The sequence below is a fragment of the Aspergillus neoniger genome, assembly GCF_003184625.1.
Source record: "Aspergillus neoniger CBS 115656 unplaced genomic scaffold BO87scaffold_21, whole genome shotgun sequence".
Lineage (NCBI taxonomy): Eukaryota > Fungi > Ascomycota > Eurotiomycetes > Eurotiales > Aspergillaceae > Aspergillus > Aspergillus neoniger.
Window position 1 is genome coordinate 100,153 of NW_020291149.1, and position 25,335 is coordinate 125,487.

Sequence of the window (25,335 nt, forward strand, 5' to 3'; positions counted from 1 at the left end):
CTTTCCCTTTTTTTCCCGTTTCTGCACCTGCCCCGTGCCCCCTCAATAGATTGGAACAGGCTTTCTATGATTGTCAATAGATGTAGACAACCCCGGCTCTGCACCGATGAATCTCGAGGAGTGGATCTACATAGCGCAAGCCCTGTCTTAAAGTAAGTCGCAACCCACCCGTGGCGTCCAGCAATACGCACGGGGTCTTGCCTCTTATTGACAATTTCATTGCTTCCCCATTATTGTTGCAGCATTTCTACGGCAGCCCCCCTTTTCTGTCCAGTTTGTCAGAACCACGACCCCCGCAGGAGAGTAGAATTGATCGTCGAGCCGCGAAGTGCAGGGCATCAGGCGAACTTTGTCCCAATCGGGCTACGGTCCGAACTGCACTTCCGCCTTTATTGGGACGCCCTGGAGGGAGATGGGAGCCTTGATTGGCCCAACTCTGGCTGGGATCTAGTTTTCATGTCGATATGCATTTCGATCCTTTGAATTCTTTTATTCTTTTCTTATCTATTACCGCATATTGACTCTGGAGTGATCTGATTTTGATTGGAAGTTGAGGGTTCGTAGGATGCTTGGACTTTTGCGCGCCGCAGGGAATGCGGCTGCCTTGCTCGTCGGGCATTCGCTGTGCTGCTGCAACTGGCACCATGGCTTCTGACAGGGTTCCCCCCAAAGGATTAAGACCAGGTTAGAAATATGCAATGGGCTTGTACTACTTTCAGCACGCAATCCACTGCAGTCTCCATGTCACTGAAGTCTCTCCCTCCCCTCTGGTACCCTCCCCAGGCATTGAGGATCTGTCGGTACAGCTGGAGAGCAGCTCGATGACTCCTTGCAGTCGCTTTCTTCCGAGTGGGCCGGCACTTCCATCTGAAGCGGTTTGCTGTCATTTGCTGGCAAGCACCTCCGCCACTGTGCGGAATGGTAGTTTATTGTGCTGCTGTCTGCAAGGTCGATTCCTGTCGGGCTTAGCTTACCGTTCATTCACCCCCCTACTGCAGCTAAAGCTTGCTGCCCGTTTGGAGCTGATCCGTGGTTGGGAGAAGCTCTCGGCCATGGTCCGGCTGGTCATGGGTGCCAGATCCCCTATGGGTCTAGACGAAGAGACCGGCCAAATGAAATGCAAAAAGGGGAGCGATAACAAAAATTTACGCCTGCCATATTTCAAAATAATAAGAAAAAAACGATAAGAAAAAAAAATAAAAAAAGCAAAGGGGAAGAGCATAGAAAAAGGAAAGAAAATGGACCAAGAAGACACTGCCCATGGTTTCTGGTGAAGGGGTGCATGAGGCTACAAGCTTTTACTGATTGGGGAAAGTTGGGTAACGACCTCACCACTCACCACCCATTCATCCATTGATTTTCAGGTACAGCTGGTGACTCGCTTCGTATTTCCGCCAGCTCACGTCCTAAATATTAAGCCACTGGATTGATCTAAATGCGCTCGATCAGAGCTGTTCCGTGTTGCTCTCATTTCTCCCGCGCCAGGGAAGGGGGTTAGTGCAGTAGAAGGAGGCACTTCGGCAGTGTACGGATCCTCGATCTGGAGAAGGCAAAAGGACGCTGCATGGACTATGGGGCCAGCTAGTTTACATGCTAGCCCCGATAGCGTCCAGGTTTGCGGTTCTTCTGTTTGACTACTGCTGATCTAAATCTGACCTATCCATTTAGCGAGATGTTCCGAAGCACGCCACGGTGTGAACCACGATTTTAACCTGGGCTAGAAACACGATAAAAGATTAAGAGAGAGAGGAGCAGAGCCAAATGAAGGAACGGGGAAAATGGAGTGGAAGCCCGTTCAAGTGCGTGGCTGCTGGCCCAGATGGGAAATATCCTCCACCATGGCTTACGCATGGCCCCAGCGTACCCAAATAGGGTCCAGATCCCGATGTCAAAGATCAAATCCCGACGCCGCTAAAATGAGCCAAGCCAAACCATCCAGTTTTTGAAATCTCCTGCTCATCTCACCATTTGCTTGGTCACCTTTAATACTGTCCATTATACTTGTTGGCATACGCAAGACAAGCAAATCAGACAGCGTAGGACAGCGTATCAGGGTGCATTAGTATAAACAAACCCCCTATAGTTGGGTCAAGATATGTCTGTCAACAAGTTGATGTCAGGTCTTGCACTGACTGGTGCAGACGACTGCATTATCAGGTCTCCATCCATCCATCCCAGGCCGTCACGCCCAGAGGAAGCGGCACATTCCGGTCCCTTTCATTGGTGATGTTCGGTTAATCTCCATCACCGCGCGGGCCTGATCATTGCCGATTGGTTGCCTTTGGAGAGGACTTTTTTTCCCGCCGCAGTGGAAAGTTGGATGGATCGTCTTCGGGCCAGCCCATCCATCTGCCCTTCACCGTTTCGAACCATTCCGAAGTCACTAGTTCATTCTCCACAACCAGCTAGCTGCCTGCCTCGGCGTCGGCTGACTCCTTTCTTGCATTATTACTGCATTGGGTTGTGCAGACTCCCAACGCATGACAAGGCGGACGTTACTGTCTAGACTGTCTACGCTGCACGACTCGTGCCATTCGGGAGAAAGGGAAAGGGAAAGGCAGATGGATCATTTCATGCCCTTCAGATTTCGATCATGCTTGATGGGACCAATCATCGGCTGGTATCGGCGGGCACAGGAGGAATTTGCGATCGTAGGCGCATCTGGGCATGTGCACAGCGCGACTCGCATCAGTATCTAAAATTCTGGCCCAGTAGGTATGCCTTATCATGTAGATCTCAACAAAAAAAAAGAAAAAAAAAAAAAAAGGAAAAATGTGCTTTCGTAACATATCTTCGGATGGAGGGAGATCTCGGACTCGATCCGAGGAGGGCGGCTCGGGCTGGCCTTTGGGTCGAAATTCGTTTTGATTATTTCTGGTCCCCGAAGATTTTCGATCCCTTCCAAATGCTTCGCAGGATCTGTTTTGATGCCTGAGGCATGAATATTTTATGGCATCATAACTGCCTCAGGCGTACGTCACCTCTGCTCACGTGGGTGATTATATAATTACACGTGATATGAGTGTGGCAGACTGACTCTACACCGCCTTCCCTGGTGGATGTGGAGGCTGTCACATGATGTGGGGAAAGTCACGGGCACTGCATATCAAAGCAATCCATCAATAATCAATCATCAATTCAGCTAACCCCGGTGCCATTGCGCCCCAATCACCTCAATTAAACCATTTATCCATTAGCTAATTGCTAGACTGATTTTTCTCTCAATGGTCATTCAACCATGCGACGGTGACGCTAAAGAATGTCGTTGCGGGGCCCAATGAAGCGTTCGCACCTGCGGCAGGTGAGCGCCGCCAGTATCGACACGCTTTCCAGCTCGCGCACCGCCGAGCTTCCTCGTGGCACGCCCCGGGATCGCTCCTCCACTCCCGATGATAAGGCAGCCCGACTCTCATCCACCGGACTGGACCGCCGTCAATGCTCCCTCTGGGTCCATGATGAGACCTTCTCCAAGGAGGAGATCCTGTTCAACCAGGCCGCCTTCAGCGACACCGGCGTGCAAGTGGGCGATGTCATTGAGATATTGCCCGCGCGCTTTTCGGGCGATGCCCCCTATGCCGCTAAAGCAGACATGGGAGCCCGGTCGCTGCGCGAGAGTCATGTCGACCTGAACTCGTCGCTGCCGGCGAACCCCATGTCCAAGTTTAAGACTCCGTTACAGAGTCGATGTCTCTTCGTCGTCAAGCCGCTCCCACAGGAGATCAAGACCCGTCACCCGAAGCTCGAGTTATCGGTCACAAGCAGCGTCGCCAACATCTTCGGGTTCAAGAACCGCTCCGCGGTTCACATCTCCATCGTGGAGCGTGCGCAATGCTCAGCCTCTCATGTGGATATCTCCTTCCGCGATCAGTACCTGGTCCGTTCGGACATGTGGAGACTGGTCATGTCAGAGTTATCGGAGAAGATCGTCTACAAGGGCCAGAAGATCGTGTTCATGGGGAGTATCAAGGCCACGGTCAAGAATATCTTCATTCGGGGCAAGAAGGTCCTGTCGGGCTTCTTCTCTCCGCAGACTATTCCCGTCTTTCGAAGCGAATCCGCCAAATATGTCCTCTTCATTCAGATGTCGAGAGAGATGTGGGACTTTGACTCTGAAGGTACAGGGGATATTCTCTTTAGTAGGGTCATCAATGGCTTCCTGCCGGAGTTGTTCAAGCGCTGGGCCAATTCCGACGCGAGACATCTGGTCACCATTGTGTTGTTTACGCGCGTGGAATATGATCCGTCGGCCATTGGGCCCTCCTCTAGTCTTACATCAGAGAGTTTGCACAACAACTTCACGCCAAATGGTGCGCCAACTAGGGACTTTTACCGTGTGGTCGTAAATGATATGGCGAGTGGCCACTGGACCACCATTCTAGATGAGCTGAAGAAGGACTTTCGAACCTTTCTGAGGGACGTATCGATCCTCAAGACTACAGACGACATCAAAACGCCCACCATCGATGGGGTTAAGGTGGCCCCTCGAGCCCAATCTGCCATCATTGCGGGACGGCCCAGCACTGCGCTTCGCGGGAACATTCTCGAAGCAATTCATTTGGCATCTTCCCATCTGGCGTATGATCATATCGACCGCGACATGGTGCATACGGGAACATCGATCATCGTCATTACGCCAGGAAGTGGCGTCTTCGAGGTGTCATATGAGTCTCTAGCTTCCACAACGGAAGCACTGACGAATCGAGGTATTGCCATTGATTTGGTCTGCCTGAGTCCCATGCCGCTGCATTCCGTGCCACTGTTCAAATACCGCGAGCCGGCACAGAAAACACAGAGCCCTTCGTATGGAGGGGACATTCAGGACGGTGGCTATTCGCCTGAAATGCGTCTGTCGTTTGCAAGTCTAGCCAGCAGGGGCTCGCACCTCTCGCCAAAGTCGTTTCCTGGAATGGGCGCAAGACCCTGGTCTTCTCGACATAACGAATGGAACTACGGCATTCCTCACTGGCTTGACATTTCGTACTGGAACCCTGAAACGTACAGGGAGGCTCGCCGCATTCTGAAGAAGGATCCTAACGCTCCAATTCCGTTCACTGTCACCAAGCAGTCGAAGGTCTTCGTGCCGCGCGTGCGGATGTATGAGATCCAGATGATGGGGGTCATGGAGAGTGAACAGTCGAACATTTCGATTCCTTATCTACTTGAAGGACAGGGTATCTCAAGAAGGTCAAATCACGCGATGGCTTTGAGTCCCGCGAATATAAGCCCAGGAAATTTGCCTTTCAAGCGAAACTCGCCCTTCCGACATCAGCTGAGTGACAGCCTTCGACCCGAGCCATTTCTCCAGAACATAGCAAGCTCCAAAGATGCGATGTTGCCCAAGTCGCGAAAATCCTCGAAGTCGGTGGTTTCGTGGATGGACCAATATGACGAAGGAGTGTTCCATCCGTTTCCTAAGCGCCGTCAGCGCCCGAAACCGACGAAGCAAAAGCGACCCAGCGAGCCAGAAGTGCAAGTGTCAAATGCACACGATCGACTGTCCGCTCGGTCTGTGACTCGCTTGAGGGAAAATGAAACCAATTCGAACGAACGCGCCCAGACGACGTATTCCGCGCCCCGGAAGATTGACGCCACGCTCCCGGTCCCGAAAAAACCCGTTCCTACGCGAACGGTGTCTCCGAAGAAGCCTGCTTTAAAGACCTCTTCCAGCGCCCGAATCCCACGGATTTCGCGTACGATCAGCTTTGCTCTGCGGGGTCTGAGTGCCACTCCTCCCAGAGCTCAGGCGAGCACGGAAGTCAACGTCGAGCATGCTCGCGGGCAATCGACAGCAAACGTGAAGAAACCCTCGGGCATGTTTGCTGATACGCGAAGTGTGGACTCTCTCAGCATATCGGATTCTGCGTCCACGAAGACCGTGATCGATCTCTCGACGACACCAACTACGCCCCAGAAGCAATCTCATAATAGCTCAGCAATCACCCCCTCGCGGCCCATAGAGATCAAGGTTCCTCAAAAGCAACCATCCGAGGATGATACGGAGCAAGGCGACCGCCCTATCACCGAGTCATACTCAACCACAACAACTGAAATACCTATACCCGGTGAAGCTCGCCATGAAGGCCGGGCCAAAAGGCCGCATCCACGGGTGACGATCAATGGCAGCTCGCGGGACGCATCCAAGAGCGCGCCTTCCAAGGCTTTGGCGCCTTGGGTTCGGTCCATAAATCCCTGCAATACACCAAAAGACGTCTTACGAGACACCAGCTGGTTTGGGCGTTGGCAGCATGCGTATCCGAGGCCTCCACATGTAGCCGTCGTCAAGTGGAAGAGCTTGAAATCCCCTGCTATCCTGCCCTTGACTACGGAAGAGTTCCCAACGGCGACCGAGCTGGCGTCGGATTACTATCAAACTCCCTATCGCGTGTTCCCGAACGACGATGCGGAGGGTGTCGAGCCGCCGAAAACACGGGGCGTGCTTCTACGTGAAATGATATCGCTACGTCTATCTCATGGGTTCCAAATAGTCGTCGGCAAGAACGTTGTTGAAGTGTCGGGCCAGTATTCCCTCGAGGCACCCAACGTGTTCGATACCCGAAGCCTGGAACGAGACGGGGCAACTGTGTTCCTGTCGAAGGGCAACACGATCCATCGGCTCGTGTGTATCGACGAGGCTGAGATCGAAGTGACTCGATACACCCACAGAAACTCGGCCATGCTGGCGTCCCACAAGACCAACGACTTCACTATGTATTCACCAGCCATGCGCACGATCCTGAGCCCGGAATATGAAGTCAAAAATATCCAACTGGATCCAATACTGGAAGAATACAACTGGAACTACGCAGACAATTACGTGGCCGGACATCGCGAGTACCTCTTTAGCCCGGCTCAGCAGCTGCAATTCTGGCGGGCGCGTTATGTGCTGATCCCGATGCACTTGCAGGTCAACTCTCGCCGCCAACTGCAGTCATACAACGAAGACAATGAGGAAGAGATCCATCTGCTCGGCATCAATCAGCTCACGCATATCTGGCAGCGGCACAAGTACGTTCCGCCTGAGGAGAAGCTGTTCGACACAGCCCGCAAGAAGCGGGAGCAGAATCCTCTGAACATCATGTACCAGACACGAAATTCCTCTGAGGTCGTGGCAGCTGAACTGGATCGAATCATCCTTACAGACCCCGGCCTGGACAATTCTCCGGCCCAGCTGCTGCCGGAGTCGGAGCTGCTGGAGCGATCAAGCATTAGTCTGACAACGTTGGCACAACTGATCCAGGGCGAGAAGGGCGTCCGGATGATGGATCGACGGTGGCATTGGCGTCTGCACTACAATTGCTTCATCGGCTTCGAACTGACGACCTGGCTTCTCCAAAACTTCCGTGACATCGACAGCCGCGAGGAGGCAGTCGATTTCGGCAACGAGCTGCTGAAGCACGGCCTCTTCCAGCACGTAGAGCGGCGCCACAACTTCCGCGATGGCAACTACTTCTACCAAATCTGCAGCGAATACCGGGCCACTCGCCCAGAGTCTCGCGGCAGCTGGTTCCCTCAAATCCGGGCCGACAAGCCAGCTGCCTCGACACCAACCGGAGAGAACCCTCGCGACTCGCCCATCAGCCACTCGCGGTCAGAAAGTCTAGACGAGGCCGCTCAGCCGGCCCCAAACACACCATCAAAGGGGAAGAATAAGGCCACCATCATGCTATCCAAGACCATGAAATACGACGTCGATCCACGCAAACGATCAAACCGCCCAGAGGTCATCGACCTCCACTACGACCGCCTCCACAACCCCGACAATTGCTTCCACATCGAACTCAGTTGGATGAACACCACCGCCAAACTGATCGAAGACGCCGTCATCTCCTGGGCCTCAACGGCCGAGAAATTCGGTCTCAAACTCGTGCAAGTCCCCATCGCCGAAGCCTGCGCCATCGACGAAACCCAACCCTTCCGCAAACCCTACCGCGTCCAACTCAAACTTCCCCCTCCCAAGGGCCCCCTCCCATCCCTCTTCCAAGCATCAACCTCCTCCTCAACCACCCCAACCTCCCTTACCCAACCCTCCCCTCCAGACCGGCACTACTACCAAAAAGCCCTCCTCCGGCGCTTCGACTTCGTCCTCGACTTCGAAGCCCGCTCCGCCTTCCCCGCCGACGTCGAAGTCTCCTACTCCTGGGGCATCCCGGACTACCGCTACCCGCAATACATCCACCGATCCGGCAGCCTCCTCGTCCAAATCACCGACGACGGCGACTTCCTCTTCCTGGCCAACCGCCTCGTCAGCACCCGCGCCGCCGCCACCAGTCGCGACCGTCTCGACCGCGACCGCGACCCGCAGCAGCAACAGCACCGCACCCGCGCCGGCACCTACGACCCCGGCGATCGCGCCTCCCCGCGCCTCTCCCCGCTCACCCGTCCCACAATCCTCCCCATCCCCCACGACGTCAGCACCAGCATCACCAACAGCCCACGCCACTTCCCCGCCTCCACCGCCGCCGCCGCAGCTAGTCTCGACTCCTCGAACTTCTACCGCGCGCCGGAACACATCCTCACCAACTTCGAGGACTTCTGTCGGGACCCTATCCGTCTTGAACAGTTCTATAGCGAGTCGCATGTTCGTCCGACGAGTACGCGCGTCGAGCCTACGGCGTTGTTGGATACCGCTATCCCGTCGTTGGAGTTGCCCGCCAGTGTGGTCAGCCATCATCCGCATTTGGGAATCGCCCCGGGACCTGGGCTGATGAGTAGGGCGTCGCATAATGGGACGTTGCCGACGATTGAGTCGCGGGCGAGGGCGTCGAGGGATGAGGGGAGGAGTCCGAGAAGTGGAGCGTTGAGGCCGGTTATGTAGGATGTATGTATGTCTGTATGTATGTAATAAGGATGTTGTTGGTGGGATTGTTGGGGATGATGTGTGGATGGATGTATTGTGTAATCGTAATCTATGGCTAATTATGTTGAATGAATTATATGATTGATATAGCGTGTGTTTTCGTCGTGTATAGGGCGAGTATGGTGTGATGTGTTCCATTCCATTACTACTAATAAGTACGATAACTTCGAGGGCTGTATGACGGAGAGGCGGTAATTGCGCAAATGCGTGTGGTGAATATTGTTGTTGATCATAGTCGAACGGAAGGTGAAGATTCTCAGGATGGAGGTGTCAATGAAGTAAGTATTGAAATTTGTTATGTTATTCAGTAGTTATCTATAACTGATAGTTCTGACTTATCTACATAGTGAGATACAAGGTGAAGGAGGCAGGCATGGGTGCGGTCAAATGTATGCTTGGGCGAATGAGAAACTATAATCAACACATGGGTATCATGATGATATCAAAGCGCAAAAATGAAAACAAAACTGTATAAGGGCACCCCCCGGTAAAAACAGGGAGAAGAGAAAAGTAATAATGAATCCCAAACATAGACCGCCCCAACTACACAACAGGCCTACCACGCCTCTTCAACATCAAGGAGCCATTTACGAATGCCCTCGCGTAACGTGTTATCACCTCCTGTCTGTACTCGCCGGCGGTCCCGGTCTGTGGGCCCCAGTTCGCCTTCATCTTCTCGGCAGTGTTCCGCCGTTACACTGCGAACGACCTCGTCGAGTGCGCTTAAGACAAGTTTGCGACACTCGGTCCGAGGAACCTCCACTGGGCGCATCTCGTCCCGGCTCAGCACGTCTGACATATGCTTGTCCTCAGTGCGCCGAGTGCGCGTGGGCGACGGAGCCCGGGAGTGTACCATTGAAGAAGGGCCGCTCTGAGCGAGAACTCGTTCTAGAGCGTCTACCAGCGTGCCATCCAAATCCATCACGTGCTCTTCCACAAAGCGTTCTTCTACATCACTTGAGCCAAACCCATCAGATGAAGAACTAGCGGACGATTTGCTGGAAGCAGTAGCTTGAGAAAAGAAACTGGTCAGCTGCGACGCAGACGCCGAGCCGCCGGAGACATGACGAGGAGTGCCTGGTTGGGGAGAGAACGAAGGCGATGTGTTGCGCCAAGACGCACTCCCGACTTTACGACGTAGCCGCAGCCGCTTCACCGTGAAGGTTCGCACATCCGCAATGAGAGTGGTCGCAACATCAACCCATCGTCCGGATCCGTCCGCATCAAGACACGCGGCTTGGCTTGACATCGGTTCTGCTTGCATGGCACGCTTGATGTCAGCCTCGAGCCCATTATAGGGCCGGACCGCTTGAAGTAAGAAGTCATCATGGAAGCTCTTCAGCCAGCCAGCAACGTTCATGTTAGGTCCATCACTGTCTTTCAAGGTAGAGGGAAAGCCGGATGTGCTGCTGTGCGTAGACGCTACGGCGTCAACACTAGTAACCGACGTTCGTGTCTTCTTCGGTGATGCCATTGTGGAATCGCCAGATGAAGAAAGCGAGACGAACCCGGGCAAAGGAAGATCAACATCAACAATGCCATCATCGCCTCGGACCGACAACTTCAGCGACGACTCTCGTGCTTGGTCCGTAGCCGCAGCCTCATCCGGGGCATCGTCGTCTTCATATCCATGGTGGGTATTTGAAGCCTGCGGAATGGAAATGTGGTTGCTGGTTGCGCTTTTCGGGGAGACTTCGGTAGGTCCGAGCGATGCCTCTTTGACCATCTGACTCAGAGTGGGAGGAGGGCGCCTCGGAGGATTTGTGTACGCTGACACGGACCGTTTGCGGGTGTCAGTTGGTGCCACAGATTCGCTGTCACCAGTAGACGATTCCTGGCGGGCGTTCCACAGACCGGAGAATATGTTGCCCCATCGACCATTAGCAGATGGTACACTGCCATTCGCACTAGTGTTTGTGCTTTCGCTTCGTTGGAGACTCCTCAGTAGTGTTTCCGACGCGAGGCTGTCGGGCCCATCAGCCACTGCCTGGTCCGACCCTGCGCGCTCAGAGCGGCCTTGAGAAGCAAAGTGAGGGACCGGAACAGTACTACCAGGAGTGGTGGTTGATGTTGTCGCCGCACTCGTAGTCCTGGCGCGCATATCCTTGGCGTGAACGGGCACGCCTAATGCTCGAATGGAGCGAGCGTCGGATCCCCGGCGCATGGTAGTGAAGTCCGGTGTCACCGACGGCTCGGTCTCATCCGTGGAACGATGCGCCGTCTCGCACGACGAAACGCTCACGGACCGCTGGTGCTGTTCTCTTTCACTAAGAGTGAGGCGTTGTGCGCGAGATCGACGTTCCATCACTCTCCGCAGGGACTCCTGCCGCAGAACCGGGACATTTGGCGGGCTCTGAGAAATGGCCCTGGTGGAAGCCGCGGTGCCCGGCCTAATAGGGGAAGGGAGAGGCTCGAAACGCTGTTTCGGTGGAAGAAAGACTGCAAGTAGGAAAATAAGTCTCCGCGCCGTCATCTTGTCAGGCGATATAATGACAGTGCGGTGAGCAAGAAGCGGGTCAGAATCCTGCTGGGCTTTCTGCTGCAGATAATGCCTCCGTCGGTACCACTCGGGACCAAGGGCATTGAGCCACTCAGTATGGTTACCCAGGAAAGCTGTAATAAGAACAAGGAAGAAGAAGCTGTGGTCCTTATCTCCAATGCTGCGAATGATGGAGCGGCCTTCCTCACGCCACACACCCCACCGATTCTGGCCGGTTACGACGAATGGCATTTGCAACGCCGTGCTAATGCGACGGCTGCTGCGGATCGCTTCGTCTCGTAGCCTGGAATTTACGGCCAAGATATTCGCAGGCAGGTGGACAAATGTTTGGTTTGTTCGTTGCATGTTTGGGGGTTTAGCTGGCTTTGGATGCATGGCTGAAGAGGAATCTACCTTCTTCAGCAGAAAAAGGATTTCTCTTCGCGAAAGCCTCTCCAAGTGTGACAGGGTGCGGTTTATTACATCCCAATGATCAACCAGAAGATCAATGCGCTCATCCAGGCTCGCAGGTGGGCTTGCAAGGGACAAACTGTCATCGAGGAAACCCCCACGGAAACGGTAGTCCGAGTCCAAAGAGCACGACATTCCCGGTTTGGGAGAGTCCGGACCCTGGGCATTGAACCGTGAGGCCGGTCGCCCTGCGTTCCGAGAGAGGAGCGGAATCTGGATAGTAATTGCCACAGCATACATCGGTGTCTTTTTCTCCTTGATCTTCCGACGCTTCGTGACGTCTGGAAAAGGAAAACCGCTGTTCGGAAGTGAGTCTTGGTTCACAGAACCAGCCGCGTTCATGCCATCCGGAGACGTCTCACCACCTTCGGGTAGATGGACGCTGAACATTCTAGTCAGGAGTATCGTAACCTTTGCTGGCGGTCTGGACTCATTCCCGCGGCTGGTGCTTGTAAAGGCTGACTGACTTCCAGTTGTATACGCGCGCGACAGAGAGTTGCGGGTTGCAGGAGATGTAGGTGCAGTTTTGCCAGGTTCATCATCGGCAGAGATGATATGCATCTTCGTCGATGACCCCCTATAGCTAAACGCACTGCTGCCGAAAATACAATTTAAAAGACCGGTATCATTCGAGTCCGCAGCATAGCGAGGGTGGCTAGGTTCATGATAGCTTCCCACCGGCGATAGCGTGGAACTACGACCACGAGCCCTCATGAAAGCGCCAGACGACATGGGAGGTGACCTCCGTGCCTCCGCGGCCATAGAAAGTGGGCTTGGCTCCGCGGCTGACGACTGCGACAAGTAGCCCCGCCGTGGCCCACGGGTGAGATTCGAAACCGTACGGGCATGTCTCGCACCGGTGGTATTGTCGAACACCTGAGGTTCCAACCCAAGTCCCATAGAAGTCTGATCCTGCGAACTGGCGCGTGTGTCCAACAGGACACAAGCATCTCGATCTCCCAATGCATTTTGTGCAATTATCACCCGGAAATCCTTCAGCGGGTCCAACTCGACACCGCCGCGATCATCATAGGCACCAGCCGTAGAAGCGTTCGGGGAATTGTAGGCCGTATGCAGCGGATATGCGTGCGTATGGGAATGTCGGAGGAGACTAGCATCGGGGAATAGTAAGCCAGATGTATGTTCCTCCTCCGTGACGGATTCTAATTGGTGAGCGTTTTTGGCGTTGTAAGTCGCCGGATTTAGAGTAGCCGCGGCAGTGCTCAACAGTCGACCCAGCATGATGGCAATTCGAAATAAGGCAGGCCTGCAGGAAGTAAAGGCCAGTGAGAGAATGCTGATGAAGGAGGGGTCGAGCACTCGAGCCGAGAAGCAAACAAAAAAGAAACAATTAAGCTAGGAAATCAAGGCAAGAAACCAACACTCAGACAGATATACTAGAATGAGCTGCAGCACCCATCGTTCAATCCCGCCGAATGCCAACCATGATCAAGCCATCCAGAAGGAATGAACCGGGGGGGGGCCTTCTTTCACTGTGGAGGCCAGACACGCCCACTTGCAGGGGGGGATAAACAGTAATAGGAGTGGTAAGTGAAGCAAAGTAAGTAGTCGGAAAAGGAAGTGATAGTAGTGAACTAGTGGTAGTAGTGACTGCCCGTGTCCAGAAGGGGGTTAGTCAGCCGCCAAATGGGCCGGAAAGAATTAAGTCACTGGGGATGCAATCGAAGCCAATCGATCCAGATGAATTTAGAGCGACTTCCCACTGCGGAGGGAGACGCAAACAAGTGGGAATGAATTGGCAGGACCGGGGGGGGAGGGAAGGGAAGAGAAGAGGGAGGGAGGGAGGAGGAGGGGAATATTGGGGAAGAAACAGCGACGAGTTCCCGAAAGGGCGGTGAAGCTGGCCGTACCGCACATGATCTCAGCCTCATCTCATCGCGGCCGATCGCCTGCAACTTCACGGCCTTTTGGGCCTGTCAGCGCTCGACTGCCCCCCTGCACACGGCCCAATCCGTCACACAATCACCTCATGTTGCATGGGCTAGGCAGCGTTTGGGCGGGAATCTGCGCCAGTCGGGATTCCAACGCCCTTCAACCCAACTCTGATTCACCAGGATTTCCTCCGTGAATGCCGGATCTATACAATGTCTGTCATGACTCGCCTACGCCCGTCATGGGTTATACATGGTGGAATCAGGGGGGAAGTAGCTTGGACTAATGAGAGCCACAGCGATAGGTCGAATAATAATACGGCAAGCTACAGCGCAGGGGTACACAAGGAACAAACAACGACATTGCCGTCCAAATCATAGGCAGACGCTCAAAATCTCTCAAATTAAACACAAGAACCTTTTAGCCAATGGTATCTGCATCGTCATCCCAGTGATGACGCTTTCATGATAGCTGAGAAGTAGTAGGGGTAGTAGGTAGTCAACTAAATATAGTACAAGCCAATCAGTTGCGCTTGGTCTTTTGCTTCACCTTTTCGACCAGCTTCTTCAGATCATCCGATCCGCCCTCCTTGGACGCACTCTTCTTCTGCTTCTTCTTTTGTTCACGAGGAGCATCCTCCTCGTCTGCATGATCATCCCGATCCCTGCGTCGCTTGCGACCCTCCTCCAACAGAGCCTTCATACCCGAAGTCGCCTTGAATCGGGGGTTGGTGGGATCGATGGCGAACTCGTGGCTCTCGTAGAGTCGAGCGAAACGAGGATCGGTGACTTCCATCTCGAAGTCGTCTTTGGGAGCTTCAACTTGCTTGCCCTTACTCTTGCCCTTCTTGTTCTTCTTGCGAGCTTGTTTCTCCGCCTTTTCAATCTCGTTCATATCAAAGTGCTTGATGCCAGGCTTGTTGTTGTCGTCAATCATGAGCAGCTCCAGCTCCGCCCGCTTGGCTGCGGCCGCAGCTTCCTCCGCTGCACGCTCCTCCCGCTTCTTGCGCTTCTCTTCCTTACGACGAGCAGCAGCAGTAGCCTTGCCACTAGGGTCGTCGAAGAAGGGATCGTCAAAGCCCAAGTCGTCCTCCTGGGGCTGTTCCTTAGCATCCGAGGCATCAGCGGCATCATCCTCCTGCTCGCCATCCTCACCACGCTTGGTGGCCTTGAGCTTCTCCTTTCTGCGCTTCTTTCTCTCACGCTCCTTGCGAATGTACTTTTCGATCGTAGTCTCATCCTTCTCAGGCTCATTCTCGAAGATGCTGTCGCCCTTAGGGCCACCAGCCAGACCGGAAGTGAAGGTAACCTCCATCTCACCAACAGGACCATCGGACTTGGACGAAGGGGTAGGCTCCGCACCAAGACCAAGTAGAGCTCGGAGACGTTGCTTCTCTTCCTCCTTCTTAGACACCTTCTTTGTCTCCCCATCCCCGCGCGTAGTATCAACAATCTCCACACCACCCTCATCCTCCTCATCATCGGAGCTATCACTAGCCAGATAAGCCTTCAAGTCGTTCTCGTCGATATCCTTGCGACTACCCCGGAAGGCCCGAGCCTGAGCTTCCTTGCGCGACTTATCCTCCATATCCCAGGTCAGCTTGACCTTGCTGTGCTGCAGCGCATCGGTAACGAACTCGTTCGGCTGGTACCCATCGGGGATGCGTGTGCACTCGTCGCGGGGCGTATCGTCAGAGAAGTCAGTGTCCTCAGGCACAAAGCGGAGGTCGAAGAAGTTGGCGCTAGACAAGTACTCAGCACCATCGACTGAATCGTAGACGTGCTTTGCAACGTCCCTAGACGAGAAAGTCAAGATAGCATAGAAGTAACGCAGGCGCTCCAACTGATACTTCCGTAGCTGTGTCGAGTTGAACTCCTCGCCTTTATCCTCCTTCAGCATAGATTGCTTGATCTTCTCTTCCTCCTCATCAGAATCGAATTCATCCTCAGAGTCGGAGTAACCACCCTTCTTCGACGCAAAGATCTCCTTAGGCGGCCCCTCCGTCTCCTCCCTCTCCATCCTCTCCTTGCCAAACTCACTGGGATAAACAGCGACCTTCAACACCCTCCCACCAGTCGGCGCAAAACTGGAGAAGACAGCCATCAAATCCTCCGCGCGGATATTATCCCAATCCAAATTCACCACCGCAATGCGATCCGTAACATCCCCAGTAGGCACATCCGCCCGCTGCTTATCAGGATATTCCAGCTCCTCGCCGAAACCTTCGAACTCCTCTTCGTCCTCATCTTCCTCGTCGGAGCTCTCCTCCTCCGAGGATGAAGACTCGTCGAATCCTCCATCTCTCGCCGGGTCGTACGACTCTGCCTTTCTCAGCTCTCTAAGCACTTCCTCGTCATCTGCAACGCTGGCGTCTTCAAGACCATCGTCTTCCTCGTCCTCGCCTTCTTCTTCATCTTCCTCTCCCTCCTGCGCATCCTCGTCCAGCTGGTAGAATCGCTCGAGCTGTTTCTTGGTGTCGTCACTGGCGAGCTTCCGGCCGTACCTATCGACTGCGGCGTTGCGGGAGAAATCCTTGTCGCGCAACATGTGCGCAAAACGCTTGTCGAGCTTAACATGGGTTTGGCGTTTGCTGGGGAGACGGTAGCGAGGGTCGGTTTGGATGTTGGCGAATCTAGGGTCGGCTAGTTGCAGCAAAGAGAATAGATTAGTTATGTGTTACATTCTCGCTTTGAGAGATTAGAATGAATTGATGGTAAGGTACGTACTGATCACCGAGCCGGAATCATTTTTGGCGGCGCCGGCCTTCTTGCCTTTCTTTTTGTGGTCAGGCATGGTGGCACGCCTGTCGGCAATGAAGTTTTATTCAAATAGGAATGTATAGCATAAGTAGTTCGTCACCCTCTGGTAATAGAAGAAGAGTGGATCGTCTGGTTAAGGTGATTGCTGAAAAAGTGATGATCATGGATAATTTTCTGGCGGCGGAACCAAAGATTCTTCGGCGAGCCTTGGATGTGGTCCGTGCGTTTCTCCGAAGGTTCAGGTTAACTCCGTCGTCTGATTTAGTGGCTACACATGCTCAAATTGTGTTATATAGATTTTTTTCTCATTATATCATGTATATGTAGTGAGATGCATATATATAGGCCTTTTTCACAGCTCATATACTCCACGCTTAGACCCTTACCGTGACTCAACAGCCGAAATATCTCTTTTCAATCCACCGAGGTTCGCGCTCTTCCTCAATGCGACCAACTATAACCTTAATTCCAGGGAACACTGTGGTCAGTCGCTTCAGTCCGATCTTGCCTGCAGCGCAGGTCACGAAAATAATCTTGTCCTCTTGGACACCGTGGTCAATCATAACACGGACCGCCATTAGAGCAGCACCTCCACTGGACATCTGAGGGTCGAGGAGCATGACGTTCTCGTGGTTCTCAATATTGGGAGGGAGCTTAAGGTAGTGAAGCTCGGGTTCTTCGTTCTTTTCATTGGTTTGGATCAGCACACGACCGGTGATGCAGTCAGGTATGGTGCGCTTGAGCGCGGTCTCGAGGCAAGAGCCTCCGCGAAGAATTGCGACGGCAGACACTACACCAGCTTGGTTCAAGCCCTCATAGCTAGTCGATTGAGGTGTATCCACTGCTTGTGATACATAGTTGGTCATATCCAAAGCCCTGTGCAGTAAACAACATGTAAGCTACGATTTGACAAAGCCACGCGATGTGCGCAAAGTACAACGATGCCCAGGCTAACTCACTTCTCGATCAGTAAAGCGGCAAGGCGGTCGAAGTAGAACACAAAGTCAACTTGTTCCGTTGCCGGGTCCTGGAGGATGGTGTTCATGCCAACAAATTGCGGTGTTTGAGGCATCATCAAGACGTTAGAAGATAATTGCTCTTCCGAGGCGATGAGACCAAGTCGGTTGAGCTCTGCATTATGCTTCTCTGACTTCTCATCAAGCTTGCGCTGAATATGTTGCACAACCATTTCTTGAGCCGAAGTTAGTGTGTTGATCCAAGGGAGAAGGAGCAGATACTCTTACCAATGGCAGTTCGGTTTTCGATACCACGGGGAATGATGATGTCTGGAGCTTGTCAGACCTGATACAGCTTATAGAGAAATCGTACATACCAGACACAGCTCGTTGGGGTTCAACGTATTGCTTGTATGAGGGCTTCACATAAGTGAACCACTGCTTGACAATTCCTTCGACGTCTCTTCCTCTTTCGCGAACATCGCGCATGACTAGCTTCCTCTCCATTAGAGCAGTACCAAACGGTTGAGTAGTAGGATAAACTGACTTCTGCGCCCAAGACAGACATCCATGTCTGCTTCAACAAAGATCTAGTGGATAACATGAGCGACGGTTCGGATCTAAAGGACGGGCGGAACTTACCTTGACATCTAAAAGCTCCATGATCCTCGGGTCATGCAAGGCCAAAATACCCTCCAGGATCAATACGCGAGGGGAATACAGGGTACTCGTTTCAGGCTGACGCTGGTGTTCTGCAAACGAGTAAATGGGGATATCTGCTTTCTTTCTAGATAGGTTGAAGAAACCCTGTCAGCTTCCATATATTCCATATATGGCACGTGCCCCACCAGAAACTACAACAAGAGACTCATAGATCGTACCCTTGCTTCAAATCCCTTAGCGTTTGTACCAGGACATCAAAGTCCAGAGACTCCGGGCAGTCAAAATCATATTGATTGCGGTGGGCTCTGGCATGATCCTCTGGGGACAAGCTCTTGTAGAAGGAGTCCTATACCACACCGCCGTTAGAGAACACGAAGTGGAAGGATTTATTAGGCTAAACAATTATGAAAGCGGTCGCATATACCATTACGAGAATCACAACCCAGGGAAGATTCAGGGACTTCACAATCTCCATGGCCACCGAGGTCTTGCCGGAGCCGGAGCTGCCTGCGATACCGATAATACTCAAATCCGCCCATGGTGGAGAGTAGCGCCTGTCTGTCGCGGACGAGTATACAGGGGAGATTGACTGCATCTTGCCGACCCTCACCGAAGAACTGACCTGCCGAAACGAAGGGGACTAATGACAGGCCGGCCTGATCATAACCGGGGGGAACAAAAGCAAAATTCAGTTAGGACGACCAGCAGCAAAGAAGCGCCGGCGACACAAGCTTTGGAACCGATAAGAGAGACTTCGGCGATACACTCCAATTCCAAAAGGGACCAAGTGATCGGCGCTTGCCCCAATTGGGACTAGGCGGGGCCGTGACCTTCGCTTGCGGCTTTAGGCTTTTGCTGGTGAACGTGACCTAACACCCGCCGCTTTTTCTTCCTTTAAATAGAGCTCTTCCTTCCCGCCGTTTCTTTTTCTTCTTCTCTCTTCTTCTCTTCACTCACTCTTTTGCCCCGAGCATCCTAATGGCTCCCGTCTGCGAAGCTTTCCATCTTCACAGACGGCCTCTTGCTCGCTACCAGGTCACTTGACATCCTACTGCGAAATTCCGCATCCACTAAGCTCTTCACCATGTCCTCTGCCAATTACGTATGCGTCCTGACATGCCGTGTGTGCCGCGTGGTTGCCTGGTTTTAACAGGAAGCAGATGTCTCCCTCTTCCTCGACGACGCCAACATGGCATCAGTTCGAACGGAAGGTCGAGGAGGTGAAACCATCCAAAACGTGAGTGATTTACCCCACCTTTCCGTCGCGCGCCACGATAGCATGATGTACCTTGAAATCAAGTTGGGAATCTCTCTGAAAAACAACTGAGGAGAATATATTGACTTGTGTTTCTGAACCCTTCGTTTGACTTTGCCTTGTCATCTACAAATTTGCCAGATGGACTTCAAATGCTGACTGTCCTCTTAAAGTGATATCAATTATCTAGTCATGGATTACCTAATCACCAACGGCTACCCAGCTGCTGCGAAGAAATTCGCACTAGAGGCCAACATCCAACCCACAGCAGATATCGAGTCGATTCAGGAAAGAGTTGACATTCGTACTGCAATCCATTCTGGGAATATCCAAGTTGCCATTGAGAAGATCAATGAGCTCAACCCACAGGTAAGACACTCCTCCTATCTCATCCCCTTCCCACCCACCCATGTTGCAAGGATTATATGACGTTTCATGCACCACTCAGAACATCCCTTTTGGGGTTTGTTGATAAACAAACATCTTCAGTCCTCAGTATGAGCAGCAAGACATAATCATGCCGTTACTTGTCATCACATTCATTTCAAAGCATTTTGCTGACTTGACCGGCTTAGATCCTAGATGAAAATGCCCCTTTACATTTCGCCTTGCTGCGACTGCAGCTAGTGGAGTTGATTCGCTCATGCACCTCTTCCCCCGATGGCGACATTAGCCCTGCCCTTGAGTTTGCGACCTCGCAACTCGCACCGCGGGCACCCACCAACCCACAGTTCCTTGAGGATCTTGAGAGGACTCTTGCGCTCTTGATCTTCCCGATGGATAGCCTGTCCCCGTCACTTGCCCCTTTACTACACCCCGACCTTCGTAAGGACATAGCCAACCGCGTCAACGAAGCCATCCTGCTGAATCAAGGCGCTCGTAAAGAGGCCCGGCTACGCAACCTGGTCAAATTGCGCGCGTGGGCCGAACAGAAAGCCCGGGAGGCTAAGAAGGATATACCCGAGAAGCTGGACCTCGGACTGGGCGATAACCCCAACACCCACAACAGTAATCCCATGGCCAGTTCGACCAGTGCTACCCACAATGGCTCTAACGACACCGTAATGACCAATGATGGGGATATCGACCCCATGATCTCATAAATCCAGGATTCGATCTGCGATCACCTGGTACATAATATTTCTATTTCACGTATCACCACACGAATTTCTTCGTTCACCATTTGAGCACGGCGTTTGGGTGCAGGCTACCAGCAGGTGTCAAATTCAACGGCCCTCTTGTAACATCTACGGTTCAATATGGGGATACATAACATATCATGACTTAGCATTTGATCTCTGCCGACAGTTTTGTGTGCGGAACGGATTGAATTTTAGCAATCGAAACAGACCCAACAGGTTCTTCAATTGGCTTATTCGTATCACACCCATGGTTACCTAGTAATTAACCACGTTGCAGTTGCCTACCCTGCAGCAATGTCAAGCTATGGGTTAGGGCCGGAACAAATCAACTGCATACCACCATGATTGGATATGCTAAACAATCGCTACACTGTCAACCGTATATAGTTGACAGCACGGTACTTTTGTTTACTCAGAAGCAGTCAATTGTAGATTTCTATTCAGGGAAGCCTCGAAAGGCTCCCATCCGCTGTCTCTAGCCTTCCGTGGCATATACTACGCAGGTATAAGGAGCCCCATGAAGCGCCGTGTACATCAGAGTTGACTTTGTTCTGTTCCACAAATCGGACAATATCAATTAAATCCTATGCTAGGAACGAATCTGCTGGCTTCATCCGTAGATGGACTTGCCGACAACTGCCAGTAGAACCAAAGAAATATATATATGATCGACCGAACAGTCTATAAACGGTATGGTCTTAATCCAGGACTACTGCTACTGGGAGGAAAAGCAGTTTAATTACTACTGGTACCATTCAACTCTGTCACTACATCACTATTCAAATTCTTTTCAGATATATTATAGTAGTAGTAGTAGCAGCAATTCTCTCCCAGGAAGAAAACTGGCCCGTATTCTCAGAGAGTGAATATCAACTGTTCAGATAATACTAATAATCTCTTTCGAGGATTTCCTTAGAATTCCGAATAACATGCACAACATGGCATCAACCCCATCATAAGCAACCGCAGTATACTGCAACAGCTGAATACAAACTAAGAACGCTGCAAAAATACCTTGGGAACATCAACCATCTTCGACCGCAGAAACTCGCACGTATTCTTCCCCAGAACATCACTACTCGAAGACGAGTTATACCCCCGATCAAGATGATCATGAAGCAGGAAATGCACCACTCTTACGCCAGGGATCTCGAATCGGTCGATTTGGTTCCCTGAATACTCAATCGGTCCAAGCAGCTCCTTGATCTTGTCCGTCGTAAGGAATGTCCTAAGCCAATCCCATTCATCTTGGTGTTTCACGTAAAAGCCCACATTGCAGTTGGCTCCTTTGTCGCCAGCTCTACCATAGACGACCGAGCCCAGGGGGGCTTTGACTGTCTCTCCGAAGGCGGAGATGTCAACGGGGTTTTCTGTTTCGTGGGAGGGCTGGGTGCCGTATGTTTGGGTCACGCTGGGTGGGTCGATTGTGATGACTTTCTTAGAATCGGCCGCGAGGAGATGTACTCTATGCTTTAGGACAGATCGGGGAATGAGTCCCGTGTTATAGTTGTAGTATGGCTTTGCGTGGACTTGTCGGGGGTCGTTGCTGGGGGTTAGGGCCTATAAGGTCTTAGCCACAGGAAGACTAGTGATAAAGTAGGATGACCAACCGGACAACTAGAAAGAAACGTCGACATGCACCATCTGAACAAACCTCTAGGCACATCTGTCCGCAAGATCTCCGGGTCTTTAGTCTGCGCAAAGACACGGAACATCACCGTGGCATGATCCTGACAGGTAGTGTCGAGGGACGGGGACCCAATACGATGGAATCTCAGTTGAGTGAACCGGTGGATATCCTCACCGATTGCCTCTCGGATCTGTTCTTCAGTCCACTTGCACTTCTCGTCAATATCAAGACCTGTCATGAAAGCATGAAACTCGGCCTGATATCCTCCGAAAGTGGTGAACCCTAGTTTGGTCGTCGGGGGAGGTGGCATGCCCACAATGCCTGTTACCCGGACTTGTTCTGGGGCAATTTGTTCCAGCTTCACTCCTGTCAGGTCAGCAACGACGTCGGAGTTGAGATACCATGGGCCTTGGATTTCATATATGAGTTGCGATGTCAAGGATTCGACTGTCACGCATCCTCCGGTGTTTTTCTCTTTGGCGATTGTGAAGTCTCCGTTGGCTTCGATCTCTGCGATGGGAAATCCGAGGCTGAGATGCTTTCCTGCTTTCAGGAGCGACTTGAATCCGGTGAAGTTACCGCCTTTGAGGTGTTAGTTGAATCCTGCATGGAGGCAGAAAATGATGCTGGACATACCAGTGGCATACCCAGAGCATTCGATAAGATGACCAGCAATCAAAGCTCGCGCAAGTTCATCATAGTTGTTCTCAGACCACCCATGCCACCACCTGCAGATGTGTCAGAACCGAAATATCATGATCAGTCTGGAAAGAATAATCTCGACTGTGAAAAACTTACGCTGCAACACCAACCACCGGAGAAGCATCCGAGACTCGCCCACAAATGACAATATCCGCACCTTCAGCCAGAGCCTTCGCAATACCCCATCCGCCAAGATAACACTGCGCAAATACAAAATTGGGGTCAACCTCAGACAGCGACTTACCCGAAAGTCGAATGGGGTAGTTTTCGTCGCCCTTCTTCCTTTGCTCTAGCAGAACATCCGTCACATCGTCACCTTCAATCCACGCAAGGCGCAGATGACCATGCCCACTCCGCTGGACCAACTTCTGACACTCAATTGCAAGGAGCTCTGTATCTGAAGCACCCGCATTGACCACGAGCTTCATCCCATGAGCGCTTAGGTCTGCGATGGCAGGCTCAAAGCATTGCAGGAACTCTTAAGCATAGGCGCCCTTTGAGCGATTCTGCTCGTTCTCTTCCGTGAGATCTCGCGCCTTGATCGCTGCCGTTCCAACCATATTGGATTCGGATAGCCAGTCTCCGATGATAGCATCGATGCTGGGGTCACTGGCAAAGGACTTGATTGCATCCCAGCGATCGGTGTTTCCTCCGGCACAGCCGGCGATCCGGACTGGTCTGCTGGTAGGTCCTCGTGTCATGTTATTGAATGTAGTATATCAAGATTGGTAGAAGGGAAATGATCCAAGTTAATGGGGTATTGTTTCTGCTGTGCGGATGAGATTAGATGAGATGTGATTAGATACATCTTCCTTTTTATCTGGGAAAGCGTCCGGCTATTGACTCACCTACATCCTTTCAAGAATCAACCCCGTCAGCATTGTGACCTATTTGCGCTCCCTTTCTTTTCCTTCCCTCGGAGTATCACAGCATGTATGCATGTTTAGCTGATCTTGTGGCAAAAATGGTGCGATCGGATCGAGTCGCACGGCATCTCGACTTTGAAGTTTTCAGCTCCCTGGAGTCTGCGGTGCAACCCCCCTATTTTAGCTTCGCAGCATGCATGCATAACTTAATCTAATCTGGGGCAAATATGGTGTAGCCAGGTAGTATTGCAGATATAGTGCTCCGCACCTTTTATCGATCTCCCCTCTCTTCATTACCAGAAATGCTGTTAGCTCCATCGACAGCACCGGTGCGTGATTAGTATACTTGCTTGCAGTAGATAACCCAGAATAGTAAATTGAAAGGTAACATCGCGTAGAGTACTATATGCACAATAACGACAAGGGATTTCAGCTGAAGATCTGCACCTTCAACTAAACTAACCTAGATCTTGTGGCCAGGTCCAATTGGCAGCATTACTAATGTAACTTACGAGATACGTACAGCAATCCCATGTAGTACTAGCCCTGTCGTTCCATCTCCACGGCAGTAGCCAGCTCATTCAAATCCGCGAATTTCCACAAAAAGGCAACCTTCTCCCTCAGATCCTGCAAGGTCCCTCCCATCCCCTTCTGACCCTCCTTCCCTCTCGTAATCCACGCCGACGTGATGCCCAGCTCCTTAGCAGGAACATGATCATTCACTAAACTTTGCGCCACATGCAAGACCTCCCCCTCCTGGACTCCAAAGTCTGCATGCAGACGCGAGAACATGTATGCAAAGTTGCGATGATCGGGCTTGTACGACCCGATGTCTTCCGCGGTATAGACCGCATCGAAATTGACCCCTTCCAGTGGTCCTTGCAGAGTCCTGCCAAAGGACACGTTGTCGACATTGGAAAGGATCACCAAGCGAAAGTGCCGCCCCAGACGCTGTAGTGCATCACGAGTATCGGGGAATGCCTCCCAATTCTGGATGCTCGATGCAAATCTCTCGGCCTCGAGCGAGGTGCTGCTGGGATCGCGGTCGCCGGTGCTGCCCCTCAGGGACTGCGCAAGCGCAATGTACGCTTGTTGGAGCAGTTGACTGTACAGTAGGGTTGGTTGTGTTTTGAAGATCTGCGCTTTGATCTTTTGGAAAATAGAGAGGATCTCAGGGGTGGATGATTCCAGCGGATGTGTGTCTGGGAGTTGCGGGAGAAGTGGTTGAAGGGCTTGGATGAAGCCGCTTTCCCAGTCTACCAGAGTGCCGTAGCAGTCAAAGGAGAGAACACGAAAGTCGGACAGCGCGGAAGCCTTTTCCGATCCCTTGATGTCAGCCATGTTGATTTCTTTTCTTTTTTTCGTTTTCGTGTTCAGCTTGAATATTGGGTGGCGAGCCAGGTTGAGAGGGGTTACTTACCCCTCTTTATGCTCAGGAACAATCTCGCTTGCGTCTTCTTCCTGGTGCATTAGTCTATTTCTTCATAGATTCAGGTCAGACCCCGAGGTCTAAGCTCATCCAGCTAGCCACCTTGCACCCCACCTGTGTCTCGGAGTAGCATTGCAACCTGCATGTAGCTGAAACTAATCAGGAGGCTTGATTGGATATCCTCTGCAGTACCGTGGCAATTCTGCAACTACCCTAGTAGGTCAGCTTGAGGG

The 25,335-nt window shown here is 52.2% G+C and overlaps 7 protein-coding genes across 7 annotated transcripts; 2 read left to right on the forward strand and 5 right to left on the reverse strand.

The window, feature by feature from the left end:
- Positions 1 to 3,157: 3,157 nt before the first annotated feature.
- On the forward strand, positions 3,158 to 8,948 carry iml1 (GTPase-activating protein IML1). Its single transcript, XM_025623589.1, has one exon. The coding sequence runs from the start codon at positions 3,260 to 3,262 to the stop codon at positions 8,813 to 8,815; it is 5,556 nt and encodes a 1,851-aa protein (XP_025478460.1). The 5' UTR covers positions 3,158 to 3,259; the 3' UTR covers positions 8,816 to 8,948.
- Positions 8,949 to 9,184: 236 nt separating this feature from the next.
- BO87DRAFT_89747 (uncharacterized protein) lies at positions 9,185 to 13,246 on the reverse strand. The gene has a single exon (XM_025629660.1). The coding sequence runs from the start codon at positions 13,047 to 13,049 to the stop codon at positions 9,414 to 9,416; it is 3,636 nt and encodes a 1,211-aa protein (XP_025478461.1). The 5' UTR covers positions 13,050 to 13,246; the 3' UTR covers positions 9,185 to 9,413.
- An 823-nt stretch (positions 13,247 to 14,069) lies between these two features.
- On the reverse strand, positions 14,070 to 16,602 carry BO87DRAFT_416855 (pre-rRNA-processing protein ESF1). Its single transcript, XM_025626775.1, has 2 exons — positions 16,427 to 16,602; positions 14,070 to 16,342 (listed from the first exon to the last, which is right to left on the reverse strand). Exons 1-2 carry the CDS (start codon positions 16,491 to 16,493, stop codon positions 14,223 to 14,225), a joined length of 2,187 nt encoding a protein of 728 aa, XP_025478462.1. The 5' UTR covers positions 16,494 to 16,602; the 3' UTR covers positions 14,070 to 14,222.
- Positions 16,603 to 16,776: 174 nt separating this feature from the next.
- BO87DRAFT_361317 (uridine kinase family protein) lies at positions 16,777 to 18,812 on the reverse strand. The gene is made up of 8 exons (XM_025621584.1): positions 18,503 to 18,812; positions 18,297 to 18,424; positions 18,058 to 18,202; positions 17,963 to 18,005; positions 17,793 to 17,906; positions 17,704 to 17,745; positions 17,419 to 17,650; positions 16,777 to 17,335 (listed from the first exon to the last, which is right to left on the reverse strand). The coding sequence occupies exons 1-8, from the start codon at positions 18,671 to 18,673 to the stop codon at positions 16,852 to 16,854; spliced, it is 1,359 nt and encodes a 452-aa protein (XP_025478463.1). The 5' UTR covers positions 18,674 to 18,812; the 3' UTR covers positions 16,777 to 16,851.
- A 371-nt stretch (positions 18,813 to 19,183) lies between these two features.
- On the forward strand, positions 19,184 to 20,712 carry BO87DRAFT_377600 (uncharacterized protein). Its single transcript, XM_025623590.1, has 3 exons — positions 19,184 to 19,315; positions 19,507 to 19,702; positions 19,909 to 20,712. Exons 2-3 carry the CDS (start codon positions 19,526 to 19,528, stop codon positions 20,434 to 20,436), a joined length of 705 nt encoding a protein of 234 aa, XP_025478464.1. The 5' UTR covers positions 19,184 to 19,315; positions 19,507 to 19,525; the 3' UTR covers positions 20,437 to 20,712.
- Positions 20,713 to 21,468: 756 nt separating this feature from the next.
- On the reverse strand, positions 21,469 to 23,508 carry BO87DRAFT_439097 (acyclic terpene utilization AtuA family protein; the record flags this gene model as incomplete). The annotated part of the gene is made up of 5 exons (XM_025627917.1): positions 21,469 to 22,035; positions 22,140 to 22,687; positions 22,742 to 22,833; positions 22,904 to 23,283; positions 23,365 to 23,508. 5 exons carry the CDS (start codon positions 23,506 to 23,508, stop codon positions 21,469 to 21,471), a joined length of 1,731 nt encoding a protein of 576 aa, XP_025478465.1.
- Positions 23,509 to 24,213: 705 nt separating this feature from the next.
- BO87DRAFT_460031 (HAD-superfamily hydrolase) lies at positions 24,214 to 25,050 on the reverse strand (the record flags this gene model as incomplete). Its single annotated transcript, XM_025628987.1, has 1 exon — positions 24,214 to 25,050. Exon 1 carries the CDS (start codon positions 25,012 to 25,014, stop codon positions 24,214 to 24,216), a length of 801 nt encoding a protein of 266 aa, XP_025478466.1. The 5' UTR covers positions 25,015 to 25,050.
- Positions 25,051 to 25,335: the final 285 nt, after the last annotated feature.